Here is a 22,311-nt window from a genome sequence, read left to right on the forward strand (position 1 = left end):
GGTCAGCAGGGAGCCTTGTGTCCTGCGGAAGGGAATGATCTAGAAGGAGAGTAGGCAGAGAGCCCTGGGGAAAAGGAAGACAGTGGGTGCAGGAGGGCAGAGGCGGCCACAGCTCCTCTGCTGTTCACCAAGCCCAGAGCCAGGCTACCCCCACCAGAAGGTGACGGGGCAGGACATCGCCAGACCAAGAAGACACTTGACCACCACCACAGCCCGGAATGACAAGTACCGTTTATTAGAGTTACACGAATGAGCCCAGCCACAGGCTTGGCACTGTCCCAGGGACCAGCAGAGATGAGCACGTTCACAGACCCCTTCCCCACCCTCGAGTCACGTCCAGTCATCCATTCCGGGCAGAGAGTCCCAGTACTGAACACAGGACAGGTTCCCTCGTTTGGTGGTGCGTCTCTCTGAGTCACATACGTCCCCCCCTCTCAGAGCAGCTGGAACGTTGTCAAATTAAATAAGCAAGCACAGGAGTTCCCAGAAGCCCCAGGCGGGGGCCTCCGCTCCTAGCAAAGGTGTGAAGGAGGCCTGTCCAAGGTGTCTGAGAGGGAGGCCTTGGCTCCAGGCCCCGAGGGGCTGGCGACCTCAGGTCAAGCTGCACTGGGGGCGTCGCAGCTTCGTTAACCACTGAGGAGATGGTGCTCTGAGCTTGGCAACGCAGAAATTTACATCAGGACTTATGTAACCTTGGCTGAACCAAGCGACCTCCAGAAGAATATTAGCAAAGACAAAAACCAAACAAACTGGAGAGACTCTGGCCCCGAGCCCCTCCCCTCGGGAAGGATGAAGGCCGGGGCTCCTAGTTTCCCAATATCGTGGTGCTTAGAGAAAAGGCCGTCACCGGCACACGGCCAGCACAGAGAAGAGGCAAAGGCAGCAGAGCCCGCGTGGCTACTTTATATTAAAGTTTATGACGCTGGGGGAATCTACTGTACAGGGAAAAACCCATTGGATTAAGTCGAGTTTTGCCAAAAGCAAAAGACTATCACTCTTTGGAACATTCCTGATTCCAGCCGGGGCAGGGCCACGGGAGCTCATAGAAGGTGAGCCCGGCCCTTTGCGGAGCAGCTCAGAGCCAGCTGTGCCCAGGACCCCTCACGTCACCTTCCAGGAGGATGTGTTTCCCAGAGGCGGTGTCAAAGAAAGAGCTCAGTCTGCGGGAGTCTTGGGCGACCTGCCACCTCTCACCCCACAGTCCTCTCTGCTCCCAGCCTGAGGTTCCAGGGCTCAATTCTCACATGGGCTCTTCGACGGCACCCCTAGTTCATGGACACGGGCGTGGCTGCTCTAAAGAAGTGACTGCCCACGGCAGCTGGGATCGGCCAGCCCACCAGCGGGGCCACCCAGATGCTCCGTACCCTGTTGCACACGTGAGTGACAAACTCAAGAGACACACAAAAAATAAGCCTCTATGGGGGCTTCCAGATTTGGTTCTTCTAGTTAAAAAAAAAAAAAATAAAATAAAAAAAAAAAAAAGGTCTTCTTAACCCTGACGCTGCATCCTGGCGGTAGATTAGGGAAGCAAGATGGGATATTAACGAAATCAACTTAACTTACCTCAAAAATAATAACGTCTACTGGGCTATGAACAAAGAAACTAGAGGAAACATGTGCAAAAACAAGTTGGTATCTAAGTCAGACCTCCCCACAGAACAAAGTGAACTCGGATGGAGCCCTGAACTCCTCTCCCTCGCCACTCAGCCAGCGATGCCCCCGAGGCTGCCCATCTCTACCAGCAAGTGCTACGGGCGTGTGAGCCCTCAGCCCCAGCGGGCCACCCAGGTCCACAGCAGTTGGGGTCCCCTCTGTCTCCAGAGCTGTTCCGGGGTTGGAGAGACCGAGTCAGAGTGGCAAGATGCCAGGGGCCGGCCGCAGTGGGGAGGTCAGATGCAGAAAGCCCTCGCACCCCAGGCTCCAGGCAGAAGTCAGAGAAAAAGAGGGGAGCCCCCAGCGCGCCCCAGGACTCTGTGGGGCATGGGCCAGAGGGGCTGGGAGCATCAGGGAGGTGGCAAGGTGCCAGGGGAGGCAGGCCTGCAGTTCTTCATGGAAGAGGCAAGTGGGGGCCTAGCGAGTGGCGGGGGAGGACCGCTCCGTCAGGCGTAGAACTCCTCCTGCTTGCTGGGCTTCTGGTAGGCCCCTCCGTTGGCTTGTTTCGGCTCCTCCAGGGAGTAGCTGCCCTCGTCTTTCTTCTTCATCCGATACAGCATGAAGCCCACCAGGCACACGGCCAAGATGAGCCCCACCAGGCCTCCAGCAATGACCCCTGGGGAGGCAGACCGAGGCCAGCTCAGCTTGGCTGCTCCTGGGGCTGGGCAGCAACCCCTCCCCAACTGGGCAACCCCCGAAGAGGCCTTGCCTGTGGCCAGCCCCACCCCCGAAGAGTGGCAGTTTGCCCCCCTTTCTACCACCTGAGAGAAAACTCACCTCCCAGCACCTCCTTCCTGTCCAGGAGGCCCTGTGAGGCCCCGGAGGCGCCGGAACCGCTGGAACCCAATAAGGGTTCCTCCAGCTGGTCTTGTTTCACAGGAGGCCCAGCTGTGAACTCCCCAGACATGTCAAAGGTGAAGTCCTGTGGGAGGGCAGGGAAAGGGTCAAGCTGGGGTGGGCCACTGCCGGCAGCAGCTCAGGCCTCCCCGGTCACAGCGGCCACCAACTCAGACACTCCCAAACACGGATGTGGACATCAAAGCCAGGCCCCTCGCCACATCACACTGGACTGAGGCAGAGATCCGTAAAGTGACATAAAGCACATCTTTTAATACGAAAATAAATAGGCTCACTTTATGCAAAGTTAAAATTACTACGCCACTAAAAGATAAACACAAAACTTGGTAGAGTTTGTATACTCGCAGCAGGAGCCTTGCAAATGTTTGGGAGCCCTCTCTCTGGTGATCTGCAAGGATTCTTGCTCTGGTCTCACTGCTTTAGCCTGACCTGCCCTGGGTTCAGCCCTGGGGTGAGGGAAGGTGGGCCCTCATGGCCCTGCCTTCATGGTGGGGAATGTGACGTGCTCACAGGGCACCAGGTGTTGAGTGTGCCAGTCAACCAACCAGTGTCCCCTGCCCCAAGACACTGTACTCAACCAGTCAATAGGGGCCACCAAGCACATTGGTCACCCATTGTCCCAGCAAACACAGAGGACTACAGTGGGCAGACACTTACCTGCTCCCCAGAGCCCTCTCCTGCTGGGAACTGGGTGATAGCTCCAAACTCAGCAGCTCTCTCGGTGGCAAAAAGGCCTTTTTCCTCCATGGTGACAGTGTGAGGGTCGGGCTGGCCAGGTCCTTCGGGAGCTGAGGTCTTATGGTGGTCAGGCTGCATGTCTCTGAGGGGATGGGAGGTGACAGGTGCCTGGGCAGTGGTGGCTCTGGTAGTTGACACCCGGTGGGTGGTCGGGTGTGGCGTGGTCTCACCGGGTGGGTAGGTGGTCTTTTCCAGTCTGGTAAAGCCAGATCCCACGTTGACCAAGAACACTGTGTCTCCCTCTTGCTCCTGGTCTCCCGCTCCAACTGGCAGGACGGAGGTGGCGGCAGAGATGATATCAGTGCCGGTGGACTCTGGAGCCGTGGGCATTGCTGTCAGGAGCCCCATGTCCTTCCAGGTGGAGGGGGACTTCTGTGAGAGGGTGAAATCTTGCAGAGCACCTGCAGGGCCAGAAGCAGAGCTGGTTGGGGTGGGGGAGACCTCAGACGTCGAACCTAGCCAAGTTCAGGCCGTGAGGGTGGCCTGGGCGAGGACCTGTGGCTCTGGTCCCCAGGCTAGCACAGCAAACTCTTCCTCCCGTGAGAAGCTCTGTACCCCGGGGCAGAGCTAGCTAAAGCTAAATTTGACTGGAAAATAAACAAGGAGAGCTGCCTTTGTCGCTGCTTGTGCCTCAGGACAGCCTGGTCTCCGGAGCCATGAGACACTAAGGCCATCTGGGAAGAAACCTTTCCTGCAATGGCTGGAGCCAGCTCCCTGGCTGTGGGTGTCCTCAGGGGCCCGAATGCCTTATCCTCAGTGCACACACCTCTCTGTCCCTGTCCCTGTTACACCTGCTCTCTCCCCAGAAAGGCCCAGGTTCCTATAGAGCAGAGGCCCATGTCCTCCCTCCCAGCCCTTGGGCCCCTGCCTAGGCCACTTTCCCCATGGACGGCCTCAGCCCTCTTCCGAGGTCTAGCTTAAAAGCACCTCCTCTGGGAGGCCTCTCTGACCACCTCTAGCTCAAGGACTTCATTTCCCCAGGGAAGGGGAAATGGGGAGATGAGGGAACATTTATAAACATATACACCCCGCCAGGCTCTGTGCTGCCTTACAGCTAGTTCCCAACAAACTTATGTAGTCAAGTTATTCTTCCCATTTTACAGATGAGGAAATAGAGGCTTGAAGAAGTCAAACAAGCTTCCAAAGGTTGCCTAGTGAGTAAAGAGGGGAGTGGGAGCCAAAGTGTTTCTGCAGCAGGTGGCCTCTGGGGCCTTCTGGAACCAACAACATACATATATGTTTTTTCCTTGCAACTCGGACCCCATCCTTTCCCCCGGGATCTCCCTTTGGGCCCAGCCTGCTCCCGTCTTGGGGGGAGGCTCTCACCTGCACCGGAGCCAGAGAAGTTGTCAGAGTCGTCCCCAGAGCCATCCTGATCTTCGGGGGGCACATTTGTAGCCACAATTTGCTGGAAAAGGGTCAGAAAAGGGTATTAGTGGAGGCTTTTCAGGGTGTTGTGATTCCGGGGTCCCTGTCCTACACAGCTGAGTACCCCCCCCGGTACCCGCACATAGCACAGGAAGGAAGCCCATGTGGATGGCTCAGGACCCTCAGCTCTGAGTGGCCCTTTGGTCCACTATACACCTCCTAATGCTATGACAACACAGCCCTGTGTCAGGTGCTAGAGATGCAGAAACACACGAGAGGGGACAGGCCCTTCACCCCAAGAAGCTTCCCAGGCCTCTCAGAAGAGCAGACAGAGACACCGTTACTAGGAACACAGGCTGTGGCTCCCATGGGATTCCAGCAGCCCACCCTACACTGAGAATCAGGTCTTGGGGCCACTGGCCAGGGAGCTTCGGGGTCTAAGATTCAGCTTAATGCCACAAAGCCCTGGCTCCAGAGGCAGCCTCCAGATGTGCTGGAGACCAGGGTGTGGATACCCAGGGCCCTGGGTGGGGAGGGGAGGGGCAGGGAGAGGCAAGGGCTGAGCTGTCTGTGCTGAGGCAGGTCTGGCCATATGCTCCTTCCCACAGCTGACCTGTTATCTCACACTCACAGGACAGACTGAGCTGAGGCCCGCTTGAGGACAGATGAGGCTCACTTAGAAGGGGCCCTGCACTAAGGGAGCACTGACAAATGGGCTGTGGGCCTAGAATGGGACCTGTGTGCATACAGCCATCCCAGGAATGTTGCTGCTTGGCCCAGAGGCTGTACGTGCCAGCGTTCCTGAGGCAGGGGCTACACAGCAGGCCCAGGATCGGGAGTGGGGCCGGAGGAGGAGGGACGCTCCACACACAGCTGAGTTGGCGTATGCAGGAACACTGGCTCCAGGGGAGCAGGTGGGGAACGGAGGACCAGCAGCCAGATGGCGGGAAGGGTAGCTAGGTGTCCTGTTCAGCAACAAGACTTTGACCCAAACAACCCTGTAATGCAGTTCATTCTGAGAGGGCCCTAAGGCCAGGGGCCAGAACAAAAAAAGAGCTAAGAAGCAGACCAGCTTAGTCCGAAGCACACAGGCTTTAAAGAACCCCTGACCTCTGCCCCTTACTAGCTGAGCGGCCCTGGGGACAACACTAACTCTCTTACAGTCTCAGTCTTCCCACCTGGAAAGTGGGGAAATAGTCATATCTACATTCCAAGACTGTTGCAAAAACTCAATGAGGCTATGCACAGAGCCTGGCCGGCAGTTAACACCCCCCCAACAGTGGTGGCTGCTGAAGTCAACACGCGGAGGGCATTCTAGGGCCGTCTAGGACGAGGGGAGATGGAGGCGGGTAGAGTTGCAGGAGAAGAGGGGGCCGGAGGGAGCAGGTTCACAGGAGGCTCTGTGCAGACTTGTCAGAAAGCCGGCCCCACCCGCAGCTGGGCTCCGGGCTCCAGGGAACTGGCCTCCTCAGCCCAAGAGGCCTTGGCAGGTCTTGGTGACAGGTCACAGGGCCTCACTCTTGAGTGGAGCATGGAGCAGAGCAGAGAGGGAAGACAAGCCCAGTGGCCTCCTGAGGCTGCCGGGGCCAGAGCTGGACCATGTGGGGGTTTCCACCTGTGGAAGCTTCAGACACGTGTAGAAACTGCTAAGCTAGAAATACCACTGAACTTCCTCTGAAAATGTAAAACCCAAACTGTACCTCCCCCAGAAGGATATGACTGAGCTGTCACGGCCCATCTACATGAACATCGCCCCTGACCTCCACCTGCACCCCAGACCACATCTCCTGTCTCTACTGTCCCTGGAGATGCTTCAAACACTGGCTCTGCCTCCACAGAGCCCCAGTCTCCCCTGGCCTGTCCCCTTCAGCAACAAAGACTACTGCCCACAAGGCAGGCACAGAGTGAGCACCCCGTACCCCAACATACTCTCACCAGGCCCAGAGCAGACTGCTCCCAACTGGACAAGCATTCAGGGGACCTCCCTCAGAGAAAAAGCTGGACATGGAGCAGGTGTCAGGGCTCCAACAAGACAGGCCTCCCCTCCTCTGTAAAGAGCACCGAGTCTCTCTGCTGAAGCCAGAGCCACAGGGCCAGGCCCTAGTTCACAGATGATGGAACCGAGGCCCGCAGAGATCTCAGCACACTGGGCACCTTGTCAGCCCTGGAGGCACCACCCGAGACCCAGGCAAATGCCAGGGAGGCCCAGCCTCTCACCTACACAGAGAAGTCCCAACAGGTTAGCAATTTCCTAAGCGTGGGCATCTCAGGACCAGATAGGGCTGTGGATCTGCCCAGTCCTTAGAAACAATTTGTTTCTTCAGCTCTGCTCAGCTTATCCCTGGTGGATCTTGTTTACACAACAAGCTCTTAAGCAAACACTTTCTCCACTGAAACCAGCTCCCAGGCCTCAGGGCAGCCTCTCCCTGCAGGGCTGGGCCTCCACTGCGGAGATGCGCTATGTGGCCTCCTAAGTTCCCTGCACCAATGACGCCTTCTGTGATGGCCTCAGCTCCCCAGGGAGAAAATCAGCAGAAACTGCTGAGTATGAACTTAGATCGCCAGCTGCCAGCTGACTGAGTTCGGGGTGAGACTTCCAGTTTCACTGTGCAGTCCTGCTGTGCTAGAAATCTGTGGCCTCATGTGGGTCTGTCCCCAGCGCTGCCTCTGGCCATGGTCCTTCCAAGAGACCATCTGGCCATGACTGGGGGCTACTCAGAGACAGGATGGCCCAGCTTGGAACCTACCTGGGAATGGGAAAGGCAAGTCATCCCACACCTTTAATGGGGCCCTTTTACCTCTCCAAATCCCAGGAAAATCAGCTTTTTATACAACAAATCAAAACCCTCGTGGTAAGTTAAGGTCTAAACTTTCACACACTCAGTTTGCTCAAAGCAAGGATCAATTTGCTCCTACCCCACCCTCAGCACAGAACCTTGGAAGCCCACCCACCTGTTTGGCTCAGCTGGGGCTGGGGGTCATGGGGCAGATGTCTGGAGGCTGGGGGACAGGGAGGGAGAGGGAAGAACCAAGACCTGAGGTCAGGGCTCTGGCGCAGCAGAAAAGGGTATGGAAGGAGGAGGCGTCTCTGAACTGCAGTCTTCCAGGAGCACCTGCTCTCCTCACCTGCCAACTCTCCCTCTCCCCAGCCCAAGAACCCCCTTCCTGGCCAGCCCATCTGTTTACGAGAAACTTGCTTCAACAGAGCCGTAGGCTCCAGAGTGTCAATGCGTAAGAATTCCTGACCCTGCCCAGAGGCAGAGGGGACAAAGGTGCCAGCCCAGATTCCAGAGGAGAGGGGATGGCAAGGACAGGCACGGGGTCAGGGCTGCCAGGGGCTGAGTCTTCATTACTCGGCTGCCAGCCGTTCCCAAGAGCAAGTGGAGAGTCTGTGGCCAGAAGGCTGGCAAAGAACCTTCAAGAGGAGGCCTCATGCCAAGTCCTGGCAGCCCTCACCTGCACTGGCCACAAAAAGGGCCACCCTCCTGGGGAGCCTCCATCCAAGTGGAGCCCTTGCTCTGGCCAACCAAGGGGACCTGGGGTTAGGTTTCCCTCCAAGACTTCTTGGGCAGGAAAGCTCCTTGGCAGGGCACTAAGTGGGCATCTCAGAGAGGTTCAAGTAAGGAGGAGCTTCCCCCACCCTATCAACTGCAGCCACCAGGTCCCAAGCCCTACGGCTTCCAATCTGTACCCTGAGTCACTAACGTGTCACCTGCTGCTTGACTTGAGGGACGGATAAGACACAGATCCTTTGAAAAGCATTACAGAGTTCATAGGATCGTGTAGTTTTTCAACCAACAGGTGGTAAAAGTACAATACCATGGTAGAAGGTCACACTTTGATATTTAACGGGGCCTCAAATTCAAAACTTGCATCACCCAGGGGCTTTGGGGAGAAAAGCAGGTAAAAGATGGTCTGGCCCGGGTGATCTCCTAGGGCCCAGAGAGCCCCCCTACAGGGGACACTAGAGCCAGGTCTTGAAACCCCCAAGCAGGCTGAAGAGGGTAAGACCCCGCTCAGCCCCGATCATTAACGGCGGCAGTGCTGGGGGCTCAGGAGCCCGGCAGCCTCGGCAGTGCCCAGTGGAAGAGGGTCCAGGTATCTGTTGGCCATAACTGCCCTCACCGTGGAGCTGGGGGGCTCCTAGACTTCCCGAGGCTCAGCCCCTATTCCCAGCAGCCCCAGAAGCAGGAAACAAAGAAACTAAGAAGCACTGGTCCTGATGCTGGGCTGGGGCTGAACACCATCACCTTTTCTCTCCCCCTTCCTCTGCTCCCCTTCCTCCGCCTCAGGTGTTCCAGGCAGCAGTCCTCCAGCCAGCTGGCCCGAGGCAGGAACCAGCCTAAAAACGACAGGAGCTGCGGGGGGGGGGGGGGGGGGAAGTAGGTGAAGCAAGGACAGGACTGGGGTAGGGAGGGGAGTGAGGGTCTCTGGGACAGGACCAGAGGGGGGGAGGTCAGTGGGGAAAGAGCCCTAACCAGGTGGCTGCCCAGGGGGAGGTCCAGCTCTATGCTCTCTTGCTGGGTGACCTGGGCAGTGCTCTGCCTCTCTCTGGACCTGTCTCCCACCCTAAACTCCCCTAGGGCTCTGACAGGCTTGGCTGGGATCTGGGAGGCCAGAGTGGTGTGGGTGAAAACGTGGTCACAGACAGCCATGCTGGGGTAGGTGGGAGGGCCAGGCCCACAGCCCAAGAAGACACTGGGCTCTCTCCTGCCCAGGATGTCCCGGTGGTAGTGGATCAATCACTTCCCCTCCCAAGGCTTCTTTCCTAACTTGGGAGCTGCCAGAGAGGCGAGCTTTGGCCACTGAGGGGGCACAGATGTCTGCCTTTTGCCTCCAGACCCTGAAATCTCCCCCCTGCCGACACTTCCAGGAGAGAGGGCCCCACCGCGCCTTAGGGCAGCATCAGCATTTCCGGCCTGACAGGCACAGTTATTTATCAGCTCGGAGTCTCTCCACCAAGAACCAATTCAAGCTGGGACCTGCAGAGGGGGTGGTGGGACTGGCCCACGTGGGAGGGGCCTGGGGAACAGGCAGGTAGGCCTCCACCTTCACCCTGAGATGGCGCTTCCATAGGGCACCAAAAAGGCCCCAACCCCCATCAGCAAGATGTCCACTGGGAGGATTGTCTTATGGGGGACCTCCTGGGCACCTGACCCCCCCCAGAGCCTTATCTCCTCAGTCCCCACACTGCCGCCCTGAGACAGCTCTCAATGCTCTGGGGGATTCCAGGGCAGGGCAGCATCCACAGTCTGCTTTAGAGACCCGTCTGCAGTAACATTTCTCAGGGCATGGAATGCCAGGATTTACAGATGGGAAACCCAAGGTCAAGGTCGCAGGGCCCTTTCCCCTGCCCCATGTAGCCTGCTTGGGGAACCCCGAGAGGCCAGGGATGTGTTAAGAGGGGATCCAGGTAGCCAGTGCCAGCCCTGATACCCAAACCAGGTCAGCACTGCCTCCGGCACCCCCGCGTCCCACCCTCCACAGGGAGGGTGCTGCCTCATGCAGAGACTTGTCTTAGAACAGGCCCAGCTGAGGGCTGGGTGCATGGCCAGGAGCTGGAAGACCAGTTCCTCTGCTTTTCCCCACCTGCCAGAACCTGGGCCGAGTTGGAAAGGATTCCGCTCAGTGTTGAGCAAGGCCGCCCAGCCCAGTCTGGTGCTGCCCTGGGAGCCAGTCAGGGAGTGGCAGGGCCAAGTGACCAGGCCAGGTGCCGGGAAAACCTGGGTACAGCCTGGGCTCTGTTCTCAACTTCCCGGCTGACCTTGGGAAAGACCCTGCCTTGGATTGCCCAACTGTAGAACAGGGGCTTAGCCGAGGGGTGGTAAGGGGCTCCTCGTTCCAAGTCTGTGGCTGGGAATCAAGGCCCACCCTCGAGGGGCATCCAAACACTACAGCAACTGCCACCTGAGGGGTGGCACACCACAAACATGGTCACTCAGCAGGGGGAGGACCCAGGATGGCAAGGATGGGGGACATTCAATCACAGTGACTCGGTGTCATTGATCTCAGTTTCCCAAAGGGGGTTATGGCCTCGGCGGAATGCTAGAGATGTCCCAAATCAAGGTGACTCCAGGGATGGTAACTGGCAACCCACAGGGACAGAGGGAGCACTAAGGCCTCCAGAGCTAGCCCCTCCCCAGCCCTGGCAGCCCTAACGAGACAGCTAAGGTGGGAAGCTCAGTGTATGAGATCCCCCATACAGCCCCCATGAGGGCCCCTGAAATGGCTCTCCACCTGATTAATCCCCAGACTCCACCAGGCTTGGGGGGCCTGTCACCTCTGGCAGATGGGCTTGTAGAGACATTTCCCCCCCCCCCCCCCCCCCCCCCCCCGCTCTGGCTAAATAAAGTCTTCTTAATAAAGTCCGCCTTCACCGGAGGCAGAAACTCGCAGCTTTTGACACACCTGCAGCCAGCCAGCTCCAGCTGTGCACGCACAGAGGGAGGGAGAGCACTTATTCACCCACATCTCCCCATCAGTGCGCCCAGTGCGCCCAGGCTGTAGACTATCCCCTTTAAATAAAAATGCCTCTGGGAAGGTGAGGTGCAAGTCAGTCACAGGAGAGCGGAAATCAGCCCTATGTGGGGGAGGGGCTAATTCTGAAACTGGGGTGCTAGGGGTGGGTAGGAGCTGTGGAAGGTGGGAAAGGAGTGCAAAAGGGGCACTGGAAGAGCCAAGAGCAAGTTCTTTAACCTGTGTCAGAATGTGGTCACCACCCAACTCCATACCCAAGAAAGAAAGACTAAGTAAATTCCCGTTGCCCTAGCTCGGAGCCACAGGCCCGGCTTTTCCTCTCCCACATATCTAGGGACCTGCCTCTGGACTAAAGTACAACTCAGAGCGGTCAGAGACACAGGAAAGGCCAAGTGTCCTTGAGGGGGTCCTATGGCAGAGTGGAGCTGGTACTTTCTGGCCTGAGTGACAGAGGCAGAATTTTCTGGAAAAGTGCAGAAGGAAGGAGGACCCTATGGGTGGGGCAACCCTCAGTCTGCAGTTCTGGACAGAAGCCACTGTCCTCCACAACTGGGGGCCTGGCTCAGCTGGCCTGCCCCTGCCCTCAGGTGCCCTGGTACCTGGGTTCAGCGGGCCTCCTCCCACTGCCTGGCAGCCCAGCCCACACCTGCCTGGGTCAGGAGCCAGCCCCTGGCAGAGGTCAGGCGGAGGAGAGCAAAGTCTGCCTGCCGGGGGAAGCTCATATTTCTGAGAGGGGGCAAAAGCCACGTTTGCAGACCCTGTTACGTCAGCACACTGGGATAAGACCAGCCGGCCATTCACACGGGGTGACAAGGCCCAGGCCAGGTCACACCGCATCCCTCCCCGTCACAGCCGAGGGGGGTGGGGAGGCTCTCTCCAGGGACTCTTCAAGCACAGTCAGCCCCAAAGCTCCCCAACTTGCTCCTCTGAGCCCAGGAAGGAAGGGACTCCAAATCATACCACATACGTTACCTCACTTTGTATTTTCAAAAGCCCTCTGAGGCAGAACATGAAAACCCCTATTTTACAGATGAGGAAACTGAGGTTCAGAGGCAGGTGAAGAAACATGCCTATTACACAGGGAGAAGTGATGGAGCCTAGGAATGATCTGGGTGGGCCAGACTCCATGTCCTGTGCTCTCTCCAGTCCCCCACACGGCACTTCTCTCTGCTCCAGCCCCAGGTGGGACTAACCAAAGCAGACTAGCCAGCTAGCTGTGTCCCATCCTGCCTGCCCAGCCCCAAGGCTTCAGGACCCCAGTCCCTACTCCAAAGGTAGGCAGACCCTAGATGGGGGTCTAGTAGAAGGATCCTATTCTACAGGGAGCAGAGGGGAAAAGTATGAGGTCAGAACTCTCTGCTCCTCACACAATTCCCAGAGCCCAGGATGCCTCAGCCAGTGCTCAGGCTCACCTCAGGGCTGGCTTCCTGGCCTGAGCCTTCCCAGGACTTTATAATGACCAGGCTATCCCAAGAAATCTGTGCACCAAGGCCCATTCCCCAGGCCCTGTCCCCCCCAGAGTGCGTGTGAGGGATGAGAAGGGGAGGGGAGGCAGTGCCCGAAGATCTTGCTCAGCCCACGTGGGCCCAGTCTCCTAGCCTGGCCCATAACTCAGCAGGCCTTGCTGCCCAGACCCTCCCCACGCCCTATCCTGGAAGAGATGCAGTCACCAGGGACAGCAGCACCGCACCTTGGCGGTTCTCTCTGGGAGAAGACTGAGTGACGTCAAATTCTCCTCAAACACCCAGCAGCCTGAGGCCCCACAAGCCCAAACCTGACTGCATATCCGTCCAGGACACTCCCTGGGGATGGGACACCAAGGCCCCAAATAGTTTCCTGGGCAGCAGGGATGCTGAGAAGCTTTCGGAGGGAAAGAGTCAACGCTGCCCCTTTGCCCCCGACACGGGACGGATACAAGCAGGTCAGGTGAGGCCCTGCGGTGCCAGCTGCACGGGAACAGCAGTCCAAGTCCTCAAGCCCTCCCAAGGCCTCCTGGTGACCAACACATACTCGGTGCCGAGACGGACAAGCTCACCTCGGCCCTCTAGAAGTCCCCTCCCACATCCCCATGTCCCATCCACCCTGGCCAGATCCCAGAATCCTGTCTCCTCAGCCTGCTGGGGGCCCAGAAGGCACCCAGTGAGGGCCAACCTGGCCACAGCAAGCGCCAGGTTGCCCCAAGCAGGAAAGATGGTGAATTCAACATCACTGTGGGGGACAGTTCTCAACACCTCTGGAGATCAAAGGCACCCAAGAGTGGTCCCAGAGCAGGGCTGGCAGCCTCTGCTGCTCCTACTATCCCCAGGGAACCCCCCACACCTTCGCTAACACTTCCCATGGCCAGAACAAACTCAGCCTTCAGCCATTGCTGCTCCTCTGGTCTGTCTGCACAGACTGACCCTCCTGTCTGGTCCCAGTAATGGCCACCCTCTCTTACACATACCCCTGGACCAGGCAAGGATCCCTCCACATCTGCACAGGGCTTTTAGATCTGGTCAAGCCAGGTAGGGCTCACAACCCCCATGCTCAAGGCAGAACTCTCCAGGGGCAGCAGGAGCAGAGGCAGGCCTTGCCCAGACACCCGCCAGTCCTGTGACACAACCATGAGATTCAAATGCATGACCTCACTTCAGTTCTCAGCCCCCTGCCCCCATTTCACAAATGGGCTCACTGAGGCCAAAAGAGGCCCTGCACAGTCACTCAGCAGAAAAGAGGGCCGGGGCTGGAAGCCTCACTGTAGTCCCCCCACCCCACAGCCAGCACACAGTGGGCTCGTGGTCAAGGCTGGTTGGGTGAGTTTCAGAAGACCTGTGGGCCTGGCACCATGAATCAGCTGATGAGCGGAGCGATAAACAGATCTGCCTTCCCCGCTGCCCCAACCTGCCCAATGTGGCTTGAGTTCCAGCTAATGAACGGCCCTGGGGCAGGTGGCCAGGATGCCTGGGTATGTACAGAGAATATTAACTGACCTACCCCCAGCCTGACCTTGCCCAAGGGCCTCCGTCCACCTCTGGTCCCCACACTGAGGTCTCGGTTTACCTCTTCCAAGCAGCTTGCTCTCACTCCTTCCCCACAGGCGACCCCTCAGGTAGCTAGTGCTCCCCGGGCAGAATCCTGGTGGAGAATGCTGGGCCCACTCCAAGTCCCCCGGGGCCACCTTCTCCATTCCCAGAGCAAAGTCTCTCTGCAACCACATGTCTGTTCAAGCTGAAGAAGGGAAGGGAGGCCCCCGAGCAGATGGGGGAACTGAGGCACAAAGGGGCAATGGCCTGCCCAAGCCACAGTCAGGGGCCACACTGGGACTAGGAAGGCCAGGAGTCCAGGCCACCCTTCTCATTAAGAACATCTTCTGCAGACTTCTAAATCCAGGGACAGAGGAGTGTCAGAGCTGCAGTTAAAAAGGGAAAAAAGCCAGAAAGGGAGGGAGAGAGAAGGCAGCTTCCTGGTTTCTAAGAAGGAAGTTGCAGACAGGTGATGTACCAGGTTTCCTAAAAAACTCGGACTGCAGCCTACTACCTGGAAAGCCCAAGGGGGAAATGGCGTCAGGACCGTCCCGGCAAAGCCCAGGCATAGCTGCAAGCCCCCTCCCCTGCATGCATACAAACACACAGACACACAGACACGAGGGCCTCTCTTGGGGCTGCAACCCCCAGGTGAGTCACTGGTAAGAGTTTTTCCCAGGGCTGAAGGCCAGAGGAAGAGCAGCCTCTACATATAATTAGGCAGCCCACAGAGCCATAAACGCCAGGAGGAAAGAGATCCCCAAGGGGCTCCAGAGGCAGGAGGGGGCGCATCTGGAAGACTCCGAGTTCCCAGGTCAACAGGAAACATGACTGGGCAGACAACCGAGTCCAGGAGAAGGTCCTGCCACCAGCCTCCCCACGCTGGGCCTGGCCCGACGGTCCCAAGCTGCGAGACTGCCTACTGCACTCTTCCTCCTCTGTTAGCCTGTCTCCAAACACTTTCAGTCCCAAAACCTTCACAGCCTGACAGGCAGCAGGACACCTTCCAGAGGAAGCTTGGCCCGCCCCATGCCACCCTGGCACCAAGCCCAGGGGAGCCGATTCGGCACCCCTGCCGCGGGCCTGGGAATGCAGCGGACCGTTTAGTGCCCACTCCCCACCCCATGTGTGCTTCCTGAGGCCAGGCAGAAGTGGTAACATCACACAAGTATAGATAGCTAGGCCTTCCCAGGGCTACGGGGAGGAGGCTTCCCTTGTCCACCCAGAGCTGGAAGGTGCAGTCGCAGAAGCGACCTGGAGTGCCAGGTCTTGCCTCTGTGACCTCAAGCTCTACAGCCTGCGTCCCAAACAAGGCTCCCGCATCAAGGGACAGATACATGCCAGCCCTCCCTCGGCACTGTCAGGGCACTCGCAGCCCCACTCTGAGAGGTTCCAGAAGGCGCACTCCATCCAAAGCCCAGCCTCTGCTGTAACAGCTGAAAGGGAAATGACAGGCGCTGAATCTGTTCCAGGGCGCAGGATCCCGGCGCCAAAAGCCTTCTTTCCAGACTCCCTTAATCCCATTCCTTCTCTCTAGACACACTTAGGCAGGCCCTGGGGGGATGGGGGGACTCTCAACCCAAGACTCCAAAATTGGTTGTTGAAAATGAAATGGAGGAAATCAGAAAATAGTTTGTTCTGTAAAACTACCAGGGTTCTGGGGCTAGAAATCATTTAACGACCAATTCCTCATGTGGCGGCTCCTGCATTGGAGGGGCTGGGAGGTGGAAGCCAGCACAGGAGCCAGGAGTCCTGGGCTCTGGTCACCCAGCTTGTGCCATGGGGCAGCCTCTCAGGCTTATTCTGCAAATGTCCGCGTCCCCCTCCCTGCCCCCGGCCCACCCAAGATGACAGACAGTGCAGGCTGGCTGCTGCCCTGGGGGCAAGACTGAGGGTACTGTCAAACATGGGAACTGGGTGCCCCTCATCCCATCAGGCCTCTGGTGCACACTCCCCACCCTACCCTCATGGGTCCCAGTTTCTGGACCTAAACTTCCTGGAGGAAGCTCTTGCCTATTCCTAAGTAACCGTCAAACGAACCCAACCCAAGCCTAGGATGTTGCCTAAATCCTGGTTTTTGCCTAAAAGCACTGTTCAGGCCAGCTCAGCCCACCCCAACAACCCCTCCATTCAAAATACACACACACGTGGTTCTTCAGGATGGAACAGCAAACACCCACAAGGGCCTTGCAGGGTTCAGCCGGCCCTGTATGCCAGGCTTCGTGGGGGACACTCGACAGCCCATCAATTCATTTATGCCATTCACATTCGCATACACACTACACGCAACACACACACACTCCTGGTTCTGCCCCTTGGAGGGGCTCAGCCTTCCAGGCTTCACCCACATAACGGGTGAAATGATATAGAGTGTAAAGGTTTGGGGCAAAGTTAAGGGCTCAGAGCACTTAATGGTAGGCACTCAATTAAGGGTAACTCTCATTAAATCGACAGCTAACTTTTCTCTGGCACTTTCATTACCAAACACTTTCAGGCATTCATTATGAAATGAATTCACAAACGACAGAATGAGGACAGGGAGAACAGGTATGTTACCCGCTTTACACGGGACATCAAGATCTGGGAGTGAAGTGACTCACCCAAGATTACGTGGTAAATGAGTGGCAGAGTTGAGACTCAGTCCTGGGGCTCTGCTTAGCCCAAAGCTCTTTGTGGCCTGCCAAACTGTACGAGCACACAGGGACGGGTGAGCTACAGTCCAAATCAACATGCCGAGCGGGTGGAGACGGGACGCACGCTGAGAACAAGGCCTTTGTCAGTCCGGGGTTACGAGTTAGCCTCGCTGGGTCCAGGCTACCTGTCCTTGGCAAGTTACTTACAACTGAAGCCAGGTAGAGGAACATGGGGTCATCAGGTGCTTCCACCCAGAGGTCATTCATATCTGTTCACCAAGGGAGCCCGTAAGAAGCTCCCTTGACAGCCTCTCTGTCATTCTAGGTACTAGCAGGGACACTGCAGAGGTCCCTGAAGGCACAAGATCCACGTCACAGATCATGAACATTACTCAGAGGCAAGACCCTTCCTCAGAGCTGAAAACTATTGTCTTAGAAATAATTCTAACACATCTGATTTGTTTTTTAGAATGGAGAAAAGTGCCAATTAGAATTGAACGAAAAAGCTGCTAACTACACTTAGGCACACCCATGTCACTTTTGGCTGCTACCAGACAGAGATGAAAGAGTTGAAAAAAATAAATAAATAAGCCATATTCAAAATGTAGCAACCTGGGGCACCGGGCACAGGGGCAAAGTACTCTTCAGAGCTCACTGAACACAGGGGACATAAGATAACCTAATACAGTGACAACAGGGAGGACCCTGGCACCTAGAGAGTCAATTATGGTTAGTGTTCTTCTGTTAATAAAGGAAGGGAAATAAATATTTCAGAGAGCCCTGCTCAAAGTAAGAATACTTTTGAAGGTAATATGGATTCTTAGCTACCCGAAAAAAACCTGTACACTTCAGTCTCAAGGGATTTCAGAATCCCAAATTCTGCTGCAATAGAAAAGATTACTCTATAAAATACTCCAAAATTCAAGCTTTTCACTAATTCTTTCCAGGCCCCTCTCCTTTCCCACCCCCTCCCCACAGATGTGGGTTAATGAGGTTTTATTGGAACCCACCATGAGCCACAGGTAGAGACTTAAACCAGCTCCACCCTCCCTATGGAGCTGAAGCCAGGAGTGACATCACCTCTGGAAGGCTCTGAGCCCAGGCAGAAGCAGTTAGCGCCTCCCCCACCCCCACCCACTCAGCCAGGCCGTGGGGAAATGTCTCTACTAGCCCCCATAATTAAGGCAAAAAGGAATTTTATGCCTTTCAAGAAAGAGACGAGGGAAAGAGAGAAAAGCAGCAAATAACTATTCCAGAACGAGTCATTTTTCTTGCATGGCAGAAACAAAAGACCCCGGGAAACACACACACAATCCCTTTTAGACAAACCTGTTCTCTTCTCTTGGGAGTGTCTTTGAGCAGACTTCCCTAGCCCATTCAAAGTCAGGTGCCCAGGTATCACACCCTACCTTCCCCCAGTCCCCAGGGGAGTTCTGACCTGCTTCCCACTGGGGCCAAAGTGAACCTTCGGAGACACAAATCTGTAGGGACATCGTCTCCCACTTTAGGCTAATCCCACTGCCTGGTTTCTTTTAGGAAACAGGTAGAGGAAACCTATGTGAAGGCATTTTATGGGACTTCATATACCCACTTTTAACCAAACCTGGAGAGGGAGAAGGCAGGGCTGGGAAAGAGAAAACAAACTAAACTTTATTTAAAAAAGAAAGACCTAAGCTCCAAGCCAGAGCCTTACCCCAAAGCTTAGTGCTTTCAGGCTCAGCTCAACCACCCCCACCAGGAAGCCCTCCCACCACCTCAGCTCTAAGAAGCCTCCCTCTCTCTCCCTCCTTTCTCCCTTGAGACTTAACTGGCTCCTAGGCCCTGTGTCTCCATAATGTGTCAAAGTTTCTAGGCAAGAAAACAAATGCCCCATACTGTAGCATCTGCCCCTTCCCATCCCATAGAAGCCACAACCCTACAGAGCAAAGGACAAGCCAGATGCCAAATTCTTACACCCGAGAGCCAGGGCTGCACTGAAGGTCCCGCTCAGAAACCCCATCTGTCCCCACGGCTCCCCAAATAGGGCACCCCCCCCCACACACACTCCAATTCATCAGCAGTTCAAGAGGCGTCAAGAAGCTTGTCCTGGACTCCCAAATGCTTCCAAGCACAGCGGTCACCTGGGAAGCAGGGAGGGCACTCGGCACGTCCGCCTGGATAACCCCTCAACTGGGCCAGACGCCGTGAAAGACCCAGAGCTCTCCAGAGCTGGAGGCCACTACCATCCCAGGGTCGGGGCGCGCGGGGCGCGGCGTGCGCACAGCCGGGTCCAGGCTCCACTGCAGCCCAGGGCCCAGCCCGGCCCGTGCGCCGTCCTGCCCACGTGCCTCCCGGGGCCGCAGCCCGGGAAGCCGAGCCTTCCAGACGCGGTGGCGAGAGACGGCCACTTCCGGAAGGGCGCGCCCCCCGCCGCACCCCCTCCCCACCCCGGGGCCCGGCCCGCGGTGCGGGGCTGGGGTGGCCGTGGGCACCCGCAGCCGGCGCTGACACCTGGCGGCGGCCCGCGGCCCCGCCCGCGGCAGGGCCGGCGCCGCGGGGCGGTTCCCAGGAGTGGGTTACAGGGCCCGAGAACAAAGCGCCCCCATGGGGAAGGCGGGCTAGCGGCCGCGGCCAGGGCGGGAGATCACTTTCTGGGGACCCTCAGGATACTCTTTGTCGGCCAAGCCCCCCCTTTCGAGAGGACGCACCCTCCGTCGGCGGTGGGTGCCGGAGTCCTACCTAAAGGCCTCCCCCAGCCTCGGGCTCCACATGGGTCCCCCTTTCCCCCAGCTTCGCTGGGCGGGCCAAGGGACCCGCCTTCCCATCGCGCGGCTCCAGCACAAAGCCGGGCCGGGGGAGGGGAAGGGCCATTCCGGATCCACTCGCGTGGAAGCCGCGCGCCCGCCCGGCCGCCCCCCGCGCGGGCACGCGCCCCTCTGCGGGCGGCACAACTTCAGCCCAGAAGTTGGGTTCCTGCGGCTCTCTAGCGCCCTGGGGCCAACTTCCCGGAACCTCCCGCTGCCAGCTCAGCCGGCTCCCCTCCGACAGCCCACGGGAAGCCCGAGGGCCCCACCTCCGCCCGCCGGCCCGCGGGCCGGGCCGCGGCTCCCTGGCACGCGCGCCCGCCTGCTCCCGCGCGGGCTCCGCTGCGCCCAAACTTGCCTCCGCTCTAGGGGCCGGGCGCCCGGTCTCGGCGGGTCTGGTTTGAATTAGGGTCTGCGGGAGGGGCGCTGTGGCGGCGGTCACGGCATCCTCCCGGGTCACCGGCGAGGGGGGGGCCCGGCCACCGCGGCGCCCCGGGCGACGGGGTTCGGGGCCGGTGACCCCGGTGCCGCCGCAGGCTGGCGGGCTCCGACGCATGTGGAGCCGTTTTACATAATTGAGCGCGGGGCCCCGGCGCAGGCTGCGTTCCGCGGGGCGCCCCAGCCCCCCAGCCCGGATCGGCGGGACCCACCGGGCGCCCACCGACGGCGGAGGCAGTTGGGGCGGGAGCCCGGGTTTCGGGGTTCGCCGCCGCGGGGTTAGCGCGGGAAGGTGAGTCCCAGGTTCCCCTCCCCCTCCACGTGCGGCCGCCGGCATCTGCGGGGCTGCCAGCCCCGGTTCGCGCCGCCGCCCCGCCCGGCCCCGGACGCACTCACCGGGAGGGCCGGCTGCGGGCGCAGCGCGAGCGCGCACAGGCAGAGCCAGAGCGCCGCGCGCCTCATGCTGCGCGGACCGCTGGGCGCGGCGGTTCGCGGACTGCGCGGGTCGGGGCGGGCACCGCCGAGTGCGCTGCGCTCGGCCCCTCGGGCGATGCCCCTCGTGCGGCGGCCCTGGCGAGGGCGCTGGGGTCCGCCGGCTGCGGTCCGCTCTCCCGCAGGATCCCTTCCGACTCGGCTCGGCTCCGGTCCGCGCCGCTCCCGCCGAGCTCCGCCTTATAATAAACCCACAGGCCCCAAGCCTTTGCAAAAACTAGACCCCCACCCCCAGCTCGCCAGGTCTCCGGGCCAGCCCCAGTCCCCGCCCCCTGAGCCACCCAGCCCGGCCCCTCGGATCGCCCCACCCCCGGCGCCCGGGCCCCGCCCCCTCCCGCACCGCCGGGCTAGAGCCTGGCGGGTCCCCCGAGCCTCGCTCCCTGCCGGCGGTGGTTCCCGGCGTGTCATCTCCGCCGCTCCCGGGCCGTGGGGACCCGGGCGCCCGCCCTCGCGCCCCGGCCCAGGGCACCGAGGCGCTGCCCGGGAGAGCGGCGGGAGCGGAGGTAGGTGGTCCTCGGCCGCGGGCGCCGGTCTGCAGCGCCCTCTGGGCGTGGGCGCGGGGCGTCCTCCAGGTGAGCTGGACTCCCAGGGCCCGGAGGAGCGCTTCGGGCCGCTGTGCGGGACCCCGAGGTGATGGGGCCTTACACCGATGCGGCCCTGCCCGCCTCTCCTCCGGCTGCAGGCGGGGCTCCCACGCCCGCCTCCCCAGCGCAGGCTCCCGCGTGCGCTCGCGTCCTGCCGGCACTTCAGGACCTGCTTGAGCTCAGGAGGGGCGGTAGAAAACACAAAAAAGGAGTTTTCGCGTCTTTCTGTGGAGGACAGTGCCCTCTCTCTTCATCCTCTGAGCTAAAAGGAAGAACGGCTTTGTTTCCAGGTGATCTCCTCGGGCCTGCAGATCTAAGAAGCGCCGCTTCAGTTAGTTCTGCTCCTTCTGGTCCCATGAGCTGGACCTCAGTGTTTCCATCCCCAGTCAGGCACCCCAGTGCAGAAGGCTGTGGGAGGCCTGCGGTGCAGTGCTAAGGCCCTGGGAGAAGAGGGAAGAACGCCGGCCCTGCCTGCAACCCGACAGGCAGGAGGGATGCCAAGTGACCTGGGGACCTGGACCTGCAGACCCCACCCCTCCTCCCGGGCAGAGGATGGGCTGGCCACGGTTGGCCTGACCTGGAAACCGAGGTCTCCTTGGCCTCTCAGGCAGCCTCCAGTGTTGCTCTTTAAAGGGATTAAACATTCCTGGGTCCTGGGCTATGCAGATAGGGACAACTGGCTTGAGTCCCTTGGATTCTCTGCCACCCACCTGGCAGCTTCCTGCACCCCGATCTCAGACCACACTCCTCGGTGGAAGCCGTGGAAGTCATTCCCCTTAAACAGCACTCTGCCCTGTTCTTGCCCCTGCTCCTGAATTCCTGTTTGACCCCAGGCAGCTCTCCCTTTTTGGGTCTCAGTTTGCCCCCAATGTCCTTGGTGGGTGATAGATCCCCATCAGGGTTCTTGGAGCGTGGTGCGCGTCCCTGAGTGCCTTGGTTTATCAGATCATCCAACATCATGGCAGCAGCAGGCAGGGCCCCTCCAGAGCTCAGGGAGTCCTGCTGGGTTAAAAAGTCCTGTTGACAAAAGGCTACGAGTGTGTCTCCAGGGGCTGGCTCCCACTGTCCGGAGTTAGCTCTCTTGTCCTTTTAACCCAATATAAAGGAAAAATAGGTCAGCTTGGAACCTTGTCTTTCTCTACCACACAAAATAAACAAAACTGGAGTCAGGGAGGGTTTGATGGAGTTTTTTTGTGTTGTAAAAATTACCGGTTTGGTGTTTCTTTCAAACAGAGTATAATTGCCCCAGATCATTGTGTATTTCTTTGGGCAGATTAGGAAGAGG

At 58.6% G+C, this 22,311-nt stretch overlaps 1 protein-coding gene across 1 annotated transcript; it reads right to left on the minus strand.

Annotated features, from left to right (window-relative positions):
- Nucleotides 1-211: 211 nt before the first annotated feature.
- Nucleotides 212-20,472, minus strand: SDC1 (syndecan 1). Its single transcript, XM_087823376.1, has 5 exons — nt 20,347-20,472; nt 4,576-4,657; nt 3,169-3,650; nt 2,431-2,575; nt 212-2,269 (listed from the first exon to the last, which is right to left on the minus strand). Exons 1-5 carry the CDS (start codon nt 20,410-20,412, stop codon nt 2,100-2,102), a joined length of 945 nt encoding a protein of 314 aa, XP_087679502.1. The 5' UTR covers nt 20,413-20,472; the 3' UTR covers nt 212-2,099.
- Between the last annotated feature and the right edge of the window lie 1,839 nt (nt 20,473-22,311).

The sequence above is a fragment of the Miniopterus natalensis genome, chromosome 13 (assembly GCF_054644295.1).
Source record: "Miniopterus natalensis isolate mMinNat1 chromosome 13, mMinNat1.hap1, whole genome shotgun sequence".
NCBI classification, from domain to species: domain Eukaryota; kingdom Metazoa; phylum Chordata; class Mammalia; order Chiroptera; family Miniopteridae; genus Miniopterus; species Miniopterus natalensis.